This window comes from Kryptolebias marmoratus, linkage group LG15 (genome assembly GCF_001649575.2).
Source record: "Kryptolebias marmoratus isolate JLee-2015 linkage group LG15, ASM164957v2, whole genome shotgun sequence".
Taxonomy (NCBI): Eukaryota; Metazoa; Chordata; class Actinopteri; order Cyprinodontiformes; family Rivulidae; genus Kryptolebias; species Kryptolebias marmoratus.
Genome location: NC_051444.1, coordinates 15,339,242 through 15,351,459, shown reverse-complemented (window position 1 = coordinate 15,351,459; position 12,218 = coordinate 15,339,242). Strand labels below are relative to the sequence as shown.

General features: G+C 38.7%; 1 protein-coding gene across 1 annotated transcript in view; it reads left to right on the top strand.

The window, feature by feature from the left end:
* Window positions 1-1,706: 1,706 nt before the first annotated feature.
* The window catches only part of mmp2 (matrix metallopeptidase 2), a 12,425-nt gene continuing 1,913 nt past the window's right edge, over window positions 1,707-12,218 (top strand). The window contains exons 1-12 of the mRNA XM_017423642.3: window positions 1,707-2,047; window positions 2,215-2,441; window positions 3,363-3,511; window positions 4,123-4,251; window positions 5,160-5,333; window positions 5,934-6,107; window positions 6,703-6,876; window positions 7,156-7,311; window positions 7,449-7,575; window positions 10,502-10,638; window positions 11,111-11,270; window positions 11,685-11,794. Of these exons, the coding sequence (XP_017279131.1) occupies window positions 1,895-2,047; window positions 2,215-2,441; window positions 3,363-3,511; window positions 4,123-4,251; window positions 5,160-5,333; window positions 5,934-6,107; window positions 6,703-6,876; window positions 7,156-7,311; window positions 7,449-7,575; window positions 10,502-10,638; window positions 11,111-11,270; window positions 11,685-11,794 (1,870 nt within the window). The 5' untranslated portion in view covers window positions 1,707-1,894. The remainder of the gene's footprint in view (window positions 2,048-2,214; window positions 2,442-3,362; window positions 3,512-4,122; window positions 4,252-5,159; window positions 5,334-5,933; window positions 6,108-6,702; window positions 6,877-7,155; window positions 7,312-7,448; window positions 7,576-10,501; window positions 10,639-11,110; window positions 11,271-11,684; window positions 11,795-12,218) is intronic.

Here is a 12,218-nt window from a genome sequence, read left to right as displayed (position 1 = left end):
CTTATTTCTTCACTTTGTTTGCACCTTTTGTTGCAAGCGGGTGCTACAGAGACTTGTCTGGTATTAGATAAGCACATTAATTAGCTATTATCCAGCATCCACAAGGGTTCTCAAAATATTCTCCACTGCATTTTTTGTTTTGAGTAGTTTCTATCTGTAGCCAAAATTGCAGTTTACTTGAACCACTCTTTTTTTGTCTACCTCTGCTTATTAGCTTGACATCTCAGTTCAGCTACTGGTAGTTGGCTTGTTTTTAACTTGTTAATAGGTAATACCACTAAATGGATCCTGATGTATCTTTTCCCGGCCTGGGGCCTTTCTGGGTGAAGTTTGCATGTTCTCCCTGTGCACACCTGGGTTTACTCCGGGTACTCTGGTTTCCTCCCACAGAGCAGAAACATGCATGTTAGGTTAATTGTTAACCCTAAGATTGTTCCTAGGTGTGAGTGAGAGAGTAAATGGTTGTTTGTCTCGTTTGTCTCTATGTGTCCTTGTGATGGACTTGTGACCTGTCCATAGTGTCCCCCGCCTCTCACACAGTGACTGCTGGACAACCCGGAAAGAAGAAGCGGGTAAGGAAAATGGATAAATGGATGTATGGATGTATGGATCCTGATACCTGTGGTACTTGTACTACAGTTTAAGAAGCATGGTTCTAGAATAGGAATACACTAGATTATGTAAGTATTCAAAAAACATTGTTTGACCTTTAAACAACCTGTGGCTCTAGGACCACATGAGGCTCTTTGGTTCCTCTGCAGGGACTCTTTGTAGCTTTGATGAAAAATAACATGGAAAGGAATTTCATACATTTTCATAAGAATTACAGAAAAGACTGTTTTTAACAGTTTGCCTGTTCAATGTTTTGCAAATAAGTGATATTAATATAAAAAGTAAAACACATTGATCAGATCATGCTAACTGTTTGTTAGCCTGTTTGCTATAAATGTTTCCAATAAATGTATTATTGGTTTTAGTTTCATACTGTAATAACTGCTCTTTATTTGCAGTATTTATTTAATGTCTAATGAGTTGTGTTGTCTTCATTTATAGTCACCAGTGAACTGGAAGTCGCCCCTGGGCCACCACTTGATGATCACAGTTCTAGAATGTTTTGTGGCTCCGCACAGGTTTTATTTGGAGAGCGAAGGAGCAGAAATGGCTGCTTGGAATATAAAGGTTGAAAACTCCTGCCTTAGAACAATACTGTGGCTTCAACTAGAAAAATAATATTAAAAAATAAAATAAAATTCCAGATGGAATAAAAATGTTTTAAATGTATTAGGAGGGTGGAGGATCCCGAAATAAAACAGATGTGAAAGATACTGGCAACAGCCACTTCTGGCAATGCAAACTCCTTTGTGCATTATGTCCAGAAGGAGAAACAATATAATTAGTTTGATTTAATTTACAGAGTTAAATAGTAAATATTAAAGTATTGTGTTGGAAAGTACAGTTATAATTTATATAATATCTATCAAAGTGGTTCAGGGGGATAGTCCCAGTCCTGGTTTCAGTGTATTTGATGTATTTAAATAAATTCCCCGTTACATCATGTCAAAAGATTCCCTGCACTCATTGCTCCTGTGCACTCTTGTTGGAACAAGTTTGAGTGAGAAATGGAAGCAAAGAAAAGTGCATCAGTCTTTGTGGAGAAGAGTCCCCGTGCAGCTCCTCAGAGCGGAGACTGCGCACAAAGCGCCTGTGAGAGGGGGGAGCGCATGAGCAAGCACGACTGAGAGAGTTCATAGACTGGAGCCAGGGGCAGGCAGGACGTCCCATTAAGGGGAAAAAAATCCTGCTGAGCTGCAAAGGGAACGGGCGGACGGACTGGAAGGGATCGAACCGAACCAGCTGCGTATGCTTACACGGACGGCCGCGTTAACCCGAGAAAATGGGCTTTCCGACGATATTTAACTGCCGTCGGATAGTTGCAAAAGTGGTTTTGGTTCAGTTTCTCGCCTTTCAAGTTGCAAATGCTCGTCCGTCTCCTATCATCAGGTTTCCCGGAGACGACACCCCCAGAACAGACAAAGAGGTTGCTCTGGTAAGTTTGTTTTTGCTGTATCTAAGTGGGTCAGCCAGCTGTGAAACTAGGTCTTTACTTTTGAAGAACAAGAACCCAACTTTTTGTTTTTCCCTTTACCTTGATGGTTGGAAAGGATAGATGTGTGCTTTTAATCATACTTTTTTTTTCTTTTCCTTTTTTTTCAGCACTATCTGAATAAGTTTTATGGATGCCCACAAGACAGATGCAACCTCATGGTGCTCAAAGACACCCTGAAGAAAATGCAGAAGTTCTTCTCTCTGCAAGAAACCGGAGAAATCGACACCAAAACTGTGGAAATCATGAAAAAGCCCCGCTGTGGCGTCCCAGATGTGGCCAACTACAACTTCTTCCACAGGAAACCCAAGTGGCAGCAGAAGGACATCACCTACAGGTCAAACACTTCATATTCCTCCATTGTTTTATTCTGATGAAACCTTCAAATACTGAATGATGGAAGTGGGTACCAGTGTTTGTAACCTTTAACCTGGAACCCAAATAGTGGCACGCTGCAGACTCCAATCAGGCTGACCCATGGGAATGAGACAGCTGGGTCCACTGGGGTAATATTTTATTTGTTTTAGATGCAAGGTATGCATTACATCAGGACTTAATTCACTCCACAGTGTGCTGTGGAGTGAATCCCTCCCCAACACTAAGGATAAATCAAAGCAAAGATATTGTGAAATCCTTCTTGCCTCCATTTGACCCACAAAACCCACCCGTAAACCTCCAGTCCACCCACCAACCCCCATCTGAAGAGTCTGAACTGCATGCATCTTATGCCTCACTAACACCAACATTCCTGCACAGTATGCGTCAGCTCATTTGTTTGGATTCTGTTTTAGCTTTACAACAATGTGGATATAGTTTATTTAGATTAGCGGTTATGTGTCTTGATAAGTACAGCCGGTCTGACTTTGTGGGTTTATTTATTTATTTATTTATTTGATTTTTGTTTGTTTTTAAAGACGACTTCAAGCCAAAACCAATAGTAGGTATAAGTTCCTAAGTTGTTATTTTTTTTATTTTATTTTATTTTTTTAGAAAGAGAACTTGGTTGACATGCACAGTTGACTGTGGTTTTGTTGCTGAGTGCTGTTTTCAGGAAGCACTTTCACAGATGACTCATTTTGTCCAGCCTTGTTTCCAGATCTTCTAATGAGAGCTCTACATGCCTTGCCACAGTTAGAACTTCAACAAACAACTTGGCTGGACTGATCACACAAGCTTTTTCCTATTTTCCTTGATTTTGGTCTGGATTCTCCTTTTGTTTTCCCTTGTTTTATAATCATGTTCTGTGATTTCTTTACAGAATTCTGGGTTACACTCCAGATTTGGACGAGGAAGTCATAAATGACGCTTTCTTCAGAGCTTTTAAAGTATGGAGCGATGTCACGCCACTCACTTTCACCCGAATCATGGATGGAGAGGCAGACATCATGGTTAATTTTGGACGCAATGGTATGCCATCTGTATAGACATGTACCATGATCAATATGGTCAAGATACTGTGCTTAAAAAACACACAATAGGTTTATCTATAGTAAAATGTTTCAGTAAAGCCTCCCGAATTATAACTATTTCTCACTTTAATAGAATAAAAACAGTATTTCAGTTCAAAAGTCAAAGATTTTTTTACCCACTTTTTTTAAGCACTTTGTTAATGAGCAAACAGTTGAATAAAAGTTCTCTGTCCTGTAGACTATTGTCAAAGTAGCAATGAAACATGTTTTTGCAGTGACTCAGCACCCCACCATCCTATATTTTAGAAGCTCATAATAAAACAGTGGAAATTGTGGTCCCGGCACAAGTCATTCCAGTCATTCCAGCTAAAATAAGCATTTGAGATTTACTTACAGTGTTGCAATATTGTACTGTCTAGCCACGGACAACCCCACTGAGAAAGAATCTAGTAATTACAGTAGAAGGTAAACAAAAATACATTCCTCAAACTGTAGAGGACATAAAGTTGTTGTTATCAAAACAAACAAAGTAGATTAATACGTGCACATCACAATATAACAGAAAAAAACCACACCCTCTTCATGAATTCTCTTTTGGATTGTCAACAGAGCATGGTGACGGTTATCCTTTTGATGGAAAGGATGGCCTCTTGGCTCATGCCTTTGCCCCTGGACCAGGAATTGGGGGAGACTCCCACTTTGATGATGATGAACAGTGGACTTTGGGAGAAGGACAAGGTAAAGGATAAATACTTCTCCAAAGCATTCACTGATTCTTCTTTACCAACTTTATCCTCATCAGGGTTGTGGGGGCGCTGGAGTCATCCCATCTGTCACTGGTCCCCAGCTCTTCATATTTGTTGGAACAAAAAGTACAGCTGGGCTTCAAACTTCTTTTGCATGTTCATCAACACATGACAAATTTCTCTGTAACTGTTCTTCATTTTTATCTATTTGTCTAAAATATATGGCTTTTTTGCCATCAGTGATTTATCAAAAATATTTTAAAAGTCATGATTGGACAGTTTAAATATATCATGTAATAAATGATTTTGATAAATGAAAAAAATAAGAAACTTGATAGTTTAAACTGCTGTCATGTAGAGGTTAATGAAAATAAAAATATTGCATATGTTTGCATTTGTACATAATAACGAAGATATCTGTACAAAATGACCCTCCTACGTGGAGAAGAGACCAAAGGGCAGAACTAGCCTTGCTGGAAAGACTATATCGCTGGTGAGAGGGATTCTGGGTTGCCCTCGTGGACATGTTGTCTCCATGACCTGACCACAGATAAATGGATGGATGGATGGATGGATGGATGGATGGATGGATGGATGGATGGATGGATGGATGGATGGATGGATGGATGGATGGATGGATGGATGGATATCCTTGACAGATTTTCTCCCAACATGTCTTTCTATTATATTTTTCATGTCTTGATAACTTCAGCAGAAACGTTTTTAAGCTTGTTTTTTAGTTCAATAAAGTCTCACAGTGGGCAATGTTTTCTTCATGTGTTACAGATATGCCTTTCTGTGTTGTACCACAGGGTGTCTTATGTTTTACTGTGTAAACCAGCAAATCATTTTTCCTATTAAAAAAAGCCTCAACTTGAGCATCTGTTTTTTATACAACAGTGGTGAAAGCGAAGTTTGGCAATGCTGATGGAGAGTTCTGTAAATTCCCCTTCCTGTTTATGGGCACTGAGTACAACAGCTGCACGGCTCAGGGCCGAGAGGACGGCTTCCTGTGGTGTTCCACCTCTTACAACTTTGATGAAGATGGGAAATATGGATTCTGCCCTCATGAATGTAAGTTTGCCCAGTAGATTTCAATCTGAAAGATATACTGTATGTGCTGTAATGTCTCTTAACACATAATAAAAAAGTATGACACTTTGAACCCTGTTTACCTTAAAACGCCTGGTGTTGTAATCCATTTGCATTTTTTTATCCTTGAACAGTTTGGTGAATTAACGCAGCATTCTAATACTGAGGGGGAAAAAAAATCTCACTTAATTATTTCTACATGTTCTGTGATTTTGGACAGAAAGAAAGTAGGTTGAACCATATGCCAGGAAGTGTTGTTGTCTTCATCTGTGTTGTTGCTTTGTATTTGGAGTGGATTATGGAACATTTCTTTTCCAAGTTACTGTCCCACTTTAGAACACAAAGCCTTGTCCAACACTTTGTTTTTCTGTGTTTGTTGCTGTCCATGGTGCTAGCATTATTAGCCGTCTGGTGCAAATAACAGCCAAAGTACACATGTACAAAGTTGTTTTCGAAGATGTGAACATGAGTGAAACCTGTTAGCACTGGAGCACGTTCTGTCAGTGTTTTACAGTAATTGTATTTTCTTTTTATTTATTTTTATTTTACACAATGCAACTGTGTTTCTTCCTTGTTTTACAGTACTTTTCACGCTGGGTGGGAACGGAGATGGTGCTCCGTGTAAATTCCCCTTCAACTTTCAGGGGGAGAAGTATGACAGCTGCACCACTCAGGGCAGGGATGATGGTTACCGCTGGTGTGCCACAACTGAGGACTATGACCGCGACAAAACCTACGGCTTCTGCCCCGAAACTGGTAGGCAGGTCCCTTTACTGTCTCAACACATGACTGAACAGTCTAGGATTCTGCTGTCAATTTCTGTACCATTGATGCTTACATACTTTTCCATATAGGTTCATAAGTAACTATAGTTGACATTATCCTTTATTTATGTCATTTTAGTAAGGATGGCATTGTTCATTTTTCATTCTGTCACTGTGACAAGTTTTACTGTTCAGGTAAGGTAAGGAGGGAGACAGTAACAGCCTGGTAAACTCACTGAGGCTTTCGAGTTTTTGGTTGATTTATTAATGTGGCTCTGTGTAAAGCTAAAAAAAGACAGCACAAAACCAGTGATGCCAGATTGAAAATGATCTCTCTTTGAAAGAAAATCAATTTGGGCGGGGGCTTTTTTTGGTTTTGTGCCTAGTTTGGATTAGTTAATGGTGTTATTTGTGTTGTGCCAGCTGCTGCTTTCAACATTGCCTGAGATTATTTCACAGTAGAGTCCAAATCAAACTTTTTTTTCAGAGAAACATTTTTTGGCTTATATTAAATCAGTTTGTGTTAAACTGCAGTTCACTTTTCATAAAAGTCTTTAAAATGTTACTTTTTTTGCTGCCATTTTCAGCAATGTCGACAGTGGGAGGGAATGCAGATGGAAGCCCCTGTGCTTTTCCTTTCACTTTTCTGGGAGACAGCTATGATTCCTGCACCACCTCTGGACGAAGCGATGGAAAGATGTGGTGCGCCACCACCAAGAGCTATGATGACGACCGCAAATGGGGTTTCTGTCCTGACCAAGGTATGGCTGCACTGACCAATAGGATTTGAGAACAGTTCTAGCTGTGGTTTGAGGTAATAGCAGCTAAGTGATTTAAACACAGAAAGGTTTGGGTTTTTTTAAAGCATGACCTTAAGCAATTAGAAAATAAAAACAAGATAGAAAAAATATATACATCTGCACATAAAAATGTAGATAATTAAAGTCACTGTGTGTAGTTCTTAAAAAATACTTTCCTCTTTTCCTTTGAAATCAGTAAAAAGATAAATCATATGCCCTCTTGGTTGGACTTGTTTGTAGGCTACAGTCTGTTCCTGGTGGCAGCCCATGAGTTTGGTCATGCTCTTGGTTTGGAGCACTCTCAGGACCCCGGAGCACTGATGGCTCCTGTTTACACCTTCACTAAAGACTTCCGACTTTCTCAAGATGATGTCCAGGGCATTCAAGAGCTGTATGGTGAGTAGAAATATGAAAAAAAGCATTAAGAAAGAGTGCCTTCTCTATTTAAGACCAAATAAAGATGGTGAACAATGAGTGTGTAATTTGTCTCTAAAAATATTTCAAAAATTAAAAATGGGTTAATCTTTCAACAGGTATCCCAACAGACAAACCTTTGCCTCCAACCCAGGGTCCTGTCACCCCAATGGACATCTGTACAGATCCAGTTGTCTTTGATGCTGTTGCACAAATCAGAGGAGAGACCTTTTTCTTCAAAGACAGGTAATATTTTAAAACATGAGCAAATTGGTTCAGACATGAGGAATGGAATGAGAAAAAAACAGGCATAATGCAACGTTTTGACATAATTGTTTGTGTCATTTTGTTTTTAATCTTAGTTTTCAGAGTCCAAAATGTCAAAATTTGATGTGAAGACTATTATTGACTTTCAATAATTTCAATTATTCCCTTACAAAGAATGCTCTAATTGACATATCGGTCCAATTTAATTATTGTTTTGCATACTTTAGTCTTGTGCTTTAAATGAATGTGACAGTTGGTGAGAGGGCAAAATAAACTGCTCCTCTACACATGCCAGCCAAAATAGTCATCAGTTATAAACACAGTCTACAATCCTGTTCTCCACCGGCGCCAAAGAATCCTAAGAATCACAGTCTTAGCGCATGTCTATGGGCTGAGCTGATGCAGAGGGGGAGATTCATGAAGTGCTGTGGTTCAGTTAAAAGTCCTTATGTGCATTTTCCCACAAGAAGGTGAACATTTTCATCACAACTGTTGAAGTTTGCTCCAGACAGATTTCCCTGACAGACTTAAAAAACAATGATGTAGTTGAATGGAATTGGACAGAAAACAAAAACCATGTCAAGGTCGTGTTGCAATATTTATTCATTGTCATTTCAAAACATGTTTGCTCCATTTGGAAATGCAGTTGGGCCAGATTTATTTCACAAAGAATCTCAAGCTAAAAAAAGGGGGAGAAACAAGCCACAATGTTGCTCACAAATCCTGCTTTAGTGCAGAACTTTTCTCCTGGCTGTGGCTTTTATCCACACTTTTTAAAGGGCGCAACAGAGCAGCGCAGGAACTCAGAGAGTGATCTGCAGACCATGAAACTCTGGCCCAGTGGTTGGAAATCAAGCTGAGCTAAAACTTTACTCCATTCAAAGGAAGGGGGTTGAAGATGTGTGGGGGGAAAAAGACAAGCAGTCTTTTTGTTACTTTTTTTGTGATGACAGATGCAAACAAGACATCTGAACAGTTCTTCCAACAAAGATGGAAATATCGTTGTGAATAATATGCTACTCATCATCGACATTATTTATGTAATTTCCTGTGTGTGTTTGTTTTGTTTGTCTGACAGTCTGTTAGCAAAACAACCTCAGAACTACTGGACAGATTTTAATGTTTAGAAAGTAATCATTGGATGTGCTGTACATCTACAACTGAATAACGTTTGGACTCAACCCAGCTAAAGACAATTAGCACAGCTAATTAACTTTAGCAAACATGTAGACTATAACTCGTTAGCCTTACAGACAGCGTTTGGTGGTTGTCAAAAGTCATCCAAACAGTTACTTATCAATAATTCAATAAGTTTCTTTAAAACTGTTACATTGACTGTTGGAATCAACCCTGTCTGTTAGCAAAATATCTTATGAACCACTGGACAGATCTAATGAAACTCTATGAAAGGAATCATTAGAATATCTCCAACTGATTAACTTTTGGAGTCAACCTGCTTCAAGATAATTGCTACAGTTAACAACCTTAGCAAATGATGGCTGTAACTCTGTGGGTATAACAATATTGAGCTAAAAGGTAGTATATTATTAAATGAAAGTCATCTCCATCACATATTCTTAATGCTAACTGACTGCAAGATCTTTATTTAAAACACTGACATCTGGGCAGGGAAGTTATGTAGATTCCTTAAAGGAATACTAGTTTATTTTTATAGAATTTGTGTTAGTATGTTTCAGATTTTGACTTTCTTGCTTCATATTTGCTTCATGCCAAGCACTGTTGTTTTGTTGAATGTGTTAAAATACAAGTAAATAAGTGATTGTTTTTTTCTGTGCCACAAAGCATAAATTTTAAGATTCAGTTTAACTTAGGAGCAAACACTTAAACGTACTAGACATGAAGTAGAGATGGGGAGAAAATGGTAGACAAGGATCTTTTTTATGTGGGCTTGTTAATCTCACATTGTGAGTCACTTAAAGGTCATGTATGTTTTATACGCTGCAAAATTTGCTGGTACATGACAAGTTTTATAGTTTCAAAAAAAAAAAAAAGAAGAAAAACAAATGCCATCCAGGCTCTGCAGCTAAAGCTCATTTGATTTTTTCCTTTTGTTAAAGTGGAATCTCTCCTTCTGCTGAATCAGCACATGTATGCGGTACGACAAATCTTAACACGGCACAGTGAGTCAGGCTTTAGCTCTCCCTGAGCTCAGCATAAAAGTGTGTCTGTCTGTCTGGAGGCTTAAGGAAAAGGCTGTTATAAAGTCTGCTGTAAAGAAGCAGCTACACCAACCTACGAATTAGATTTATTCCAAAAAATATTCTGCTCATGTGTTGGGATACAACAACAAGAACATACCACAAATAGAGGGCCTTTGTAATACAATGTTTATACTTTTTTTTTCTTAAGTTGTAAACTCACAAATCAGACTTATCCAACAACACAACGGATTATGTTCACACTGAAATACTGAACAAAGTGTTTGTCAGAGCTACAGTGGCGGAGCAAAAGAAGCAGCATTAGTTTTCTCTCAGTCTAACCTGTGGACTCAGCAACGATAAGTGTCAAATTAGGATACTTATTATTGTTAATGGCAGACCTTTGTCTTACTAAAACAAAATAGGTCAGTGGAAAAGAGTTCGAGAAGCTGCTCTTGCTGTTGTGCAGCTGTATATTGAAAATCTGGGCGAGATGGGTCTTGTTCCACTGGCATCTGCGCCTTAGACCTGATGAAAACCACATGCTCATGAATCAGGCATTTGTGGCTGGCTGGCCGAGGGAAGCACTTGCACTAAACCCAACTGCTCACACACACACACACACAGACATGCGCTCTTCCCCCACTTTTACTCCAAATCCTCTCTGTCCATTTTATGCTCACACTAATTTGATCCCCAGCTCGTTTACCTCACGATCACTCACTCACTCTTTCTCCCTCTGCCAGGTTCCTGTTCAGGTCAGTGAACTTCAGAAACAAACCCAATGGCCCTATGCTAGTGGCCACCTACTGGCCTGACCTGCCGACCAAGGTAGACGCTGCCTATGAAAACCCAGTGGAGGAAAAAACAGTCTTCTTTGCAGGTTTGTAGAACAAATATAACTAAAGAAAGCTGGATATTGTATGGAGAGTTATCTTCACTATTTTATTACTATTTTATAACTTGGTCAACCATTTCTACAACTTAGAACCAGAAGGAATGTCGGCTGAGCACTTTTGTGTGTGTGGCACATTTGGTTTATTTCACCACAGCCATTAGTGGTTTGTGTTACATTCACAGCATTGTAGTAATATGACAAGTTTCCTGAATAATGATGAGAATTACGGAGTATAGTTCTCAGCTTTAATGACTTTAACAGTGTCTGAGCAATGGAAAGCCAATGACCTCCCTCTGTATTCAGTAAATACATTTTTTTGGGGGGAAGATAAATGATTGTTTTTTAAAGTTCTTTTTAAAAATAAGTTAGCGTTCATTCATTGAACATATTAATGCATCTTAAGGAAGGATAGCATGTAGCTAAATGTCTCCTTTTTTTGCTGGTTTCTCCCTCCCAGGCAATGAGATGTGGATTTACAAAGCCGATGAGCTGGAAAGAGGCTACCCCAAGAGACTCTCCAGCCTTGGCCTCCCTGCGGACGTGCAGCAAATTGACGCTGCTTTTAACTTCCGAAAGAACAGGAAGACTTACCTGTTTGCTGGAGACCAATTCTGGAGGTGAGATAAAAAATATATAAAAAAAAAAAAAAAAAAAAAAAAAAAAAAAAAAAAAAAAAGAAAAAAAAAAAAATATAAAAAAAAAAAAAAAAAAACATGCAATGATTTGTAAGACTGAAACATTATCGGACCAGCCCAGCCTCTGCAGTTGATGTCATAGCCATTTCCAGCAGTATTCTGTTGCATCTGGATCAAGTTAAGGTTTGGTGAGACCTAAACTGCACTCTAAAGCACAACACATCTGTTAGTGCTTGCACAGCATGGGAATTTTCTCGTGCTGTTGACTCACTGTTTTACCATCAAGCTCTAAGCAAAACAGTTAGGGTGTGTTTCTGTATGTGTGTGAGAAAGAGCTCTGAAGCACTCCCTAAAATTGTGTTTTAATCAGTTATTATTATTATTTTGTGTGTTCAGATATGATGAAGATAGACAGACAATGGACACCGGCTTCCCCAAACTGATTGCTGATTCCTGGAACGGCATCCCAGACAACATTGATTCAGCCTTCAGTCTGAACGGCATTGGTAATTTTATCAGATTGTTTTTTTTTTTTGTTTGTTTGTTTTTTTTACTTGTGTTAAATACATATTGTACAAGTCCCTGGAAGATTCCAAAGTTTGATGGTTTTGTTGCCCAAGACCGGTTTTTGACATGATATAATAATATGCTCCAGAAACCATTTTTCAGAACTTGTTTCGGCAGTATTTTCCATTAAACACCGCTGTTTTGAAGCCAAGTCATTACAGAACAACGTCATTACAGTCTGGGAATGATTTCAAACTCAACTTAAGCATCAAAAGAACAGTTAGGAAACCAGTAAGATGTATGAAATGTTGTGCTCAATGACAAGGCTATTATTAGCTATATATATATATATATATATATATATATATATATATAGAGAGAGAGAGAGAGAGAGAGAAAGAGAGAGAGAGAGAGAGAGAGAGA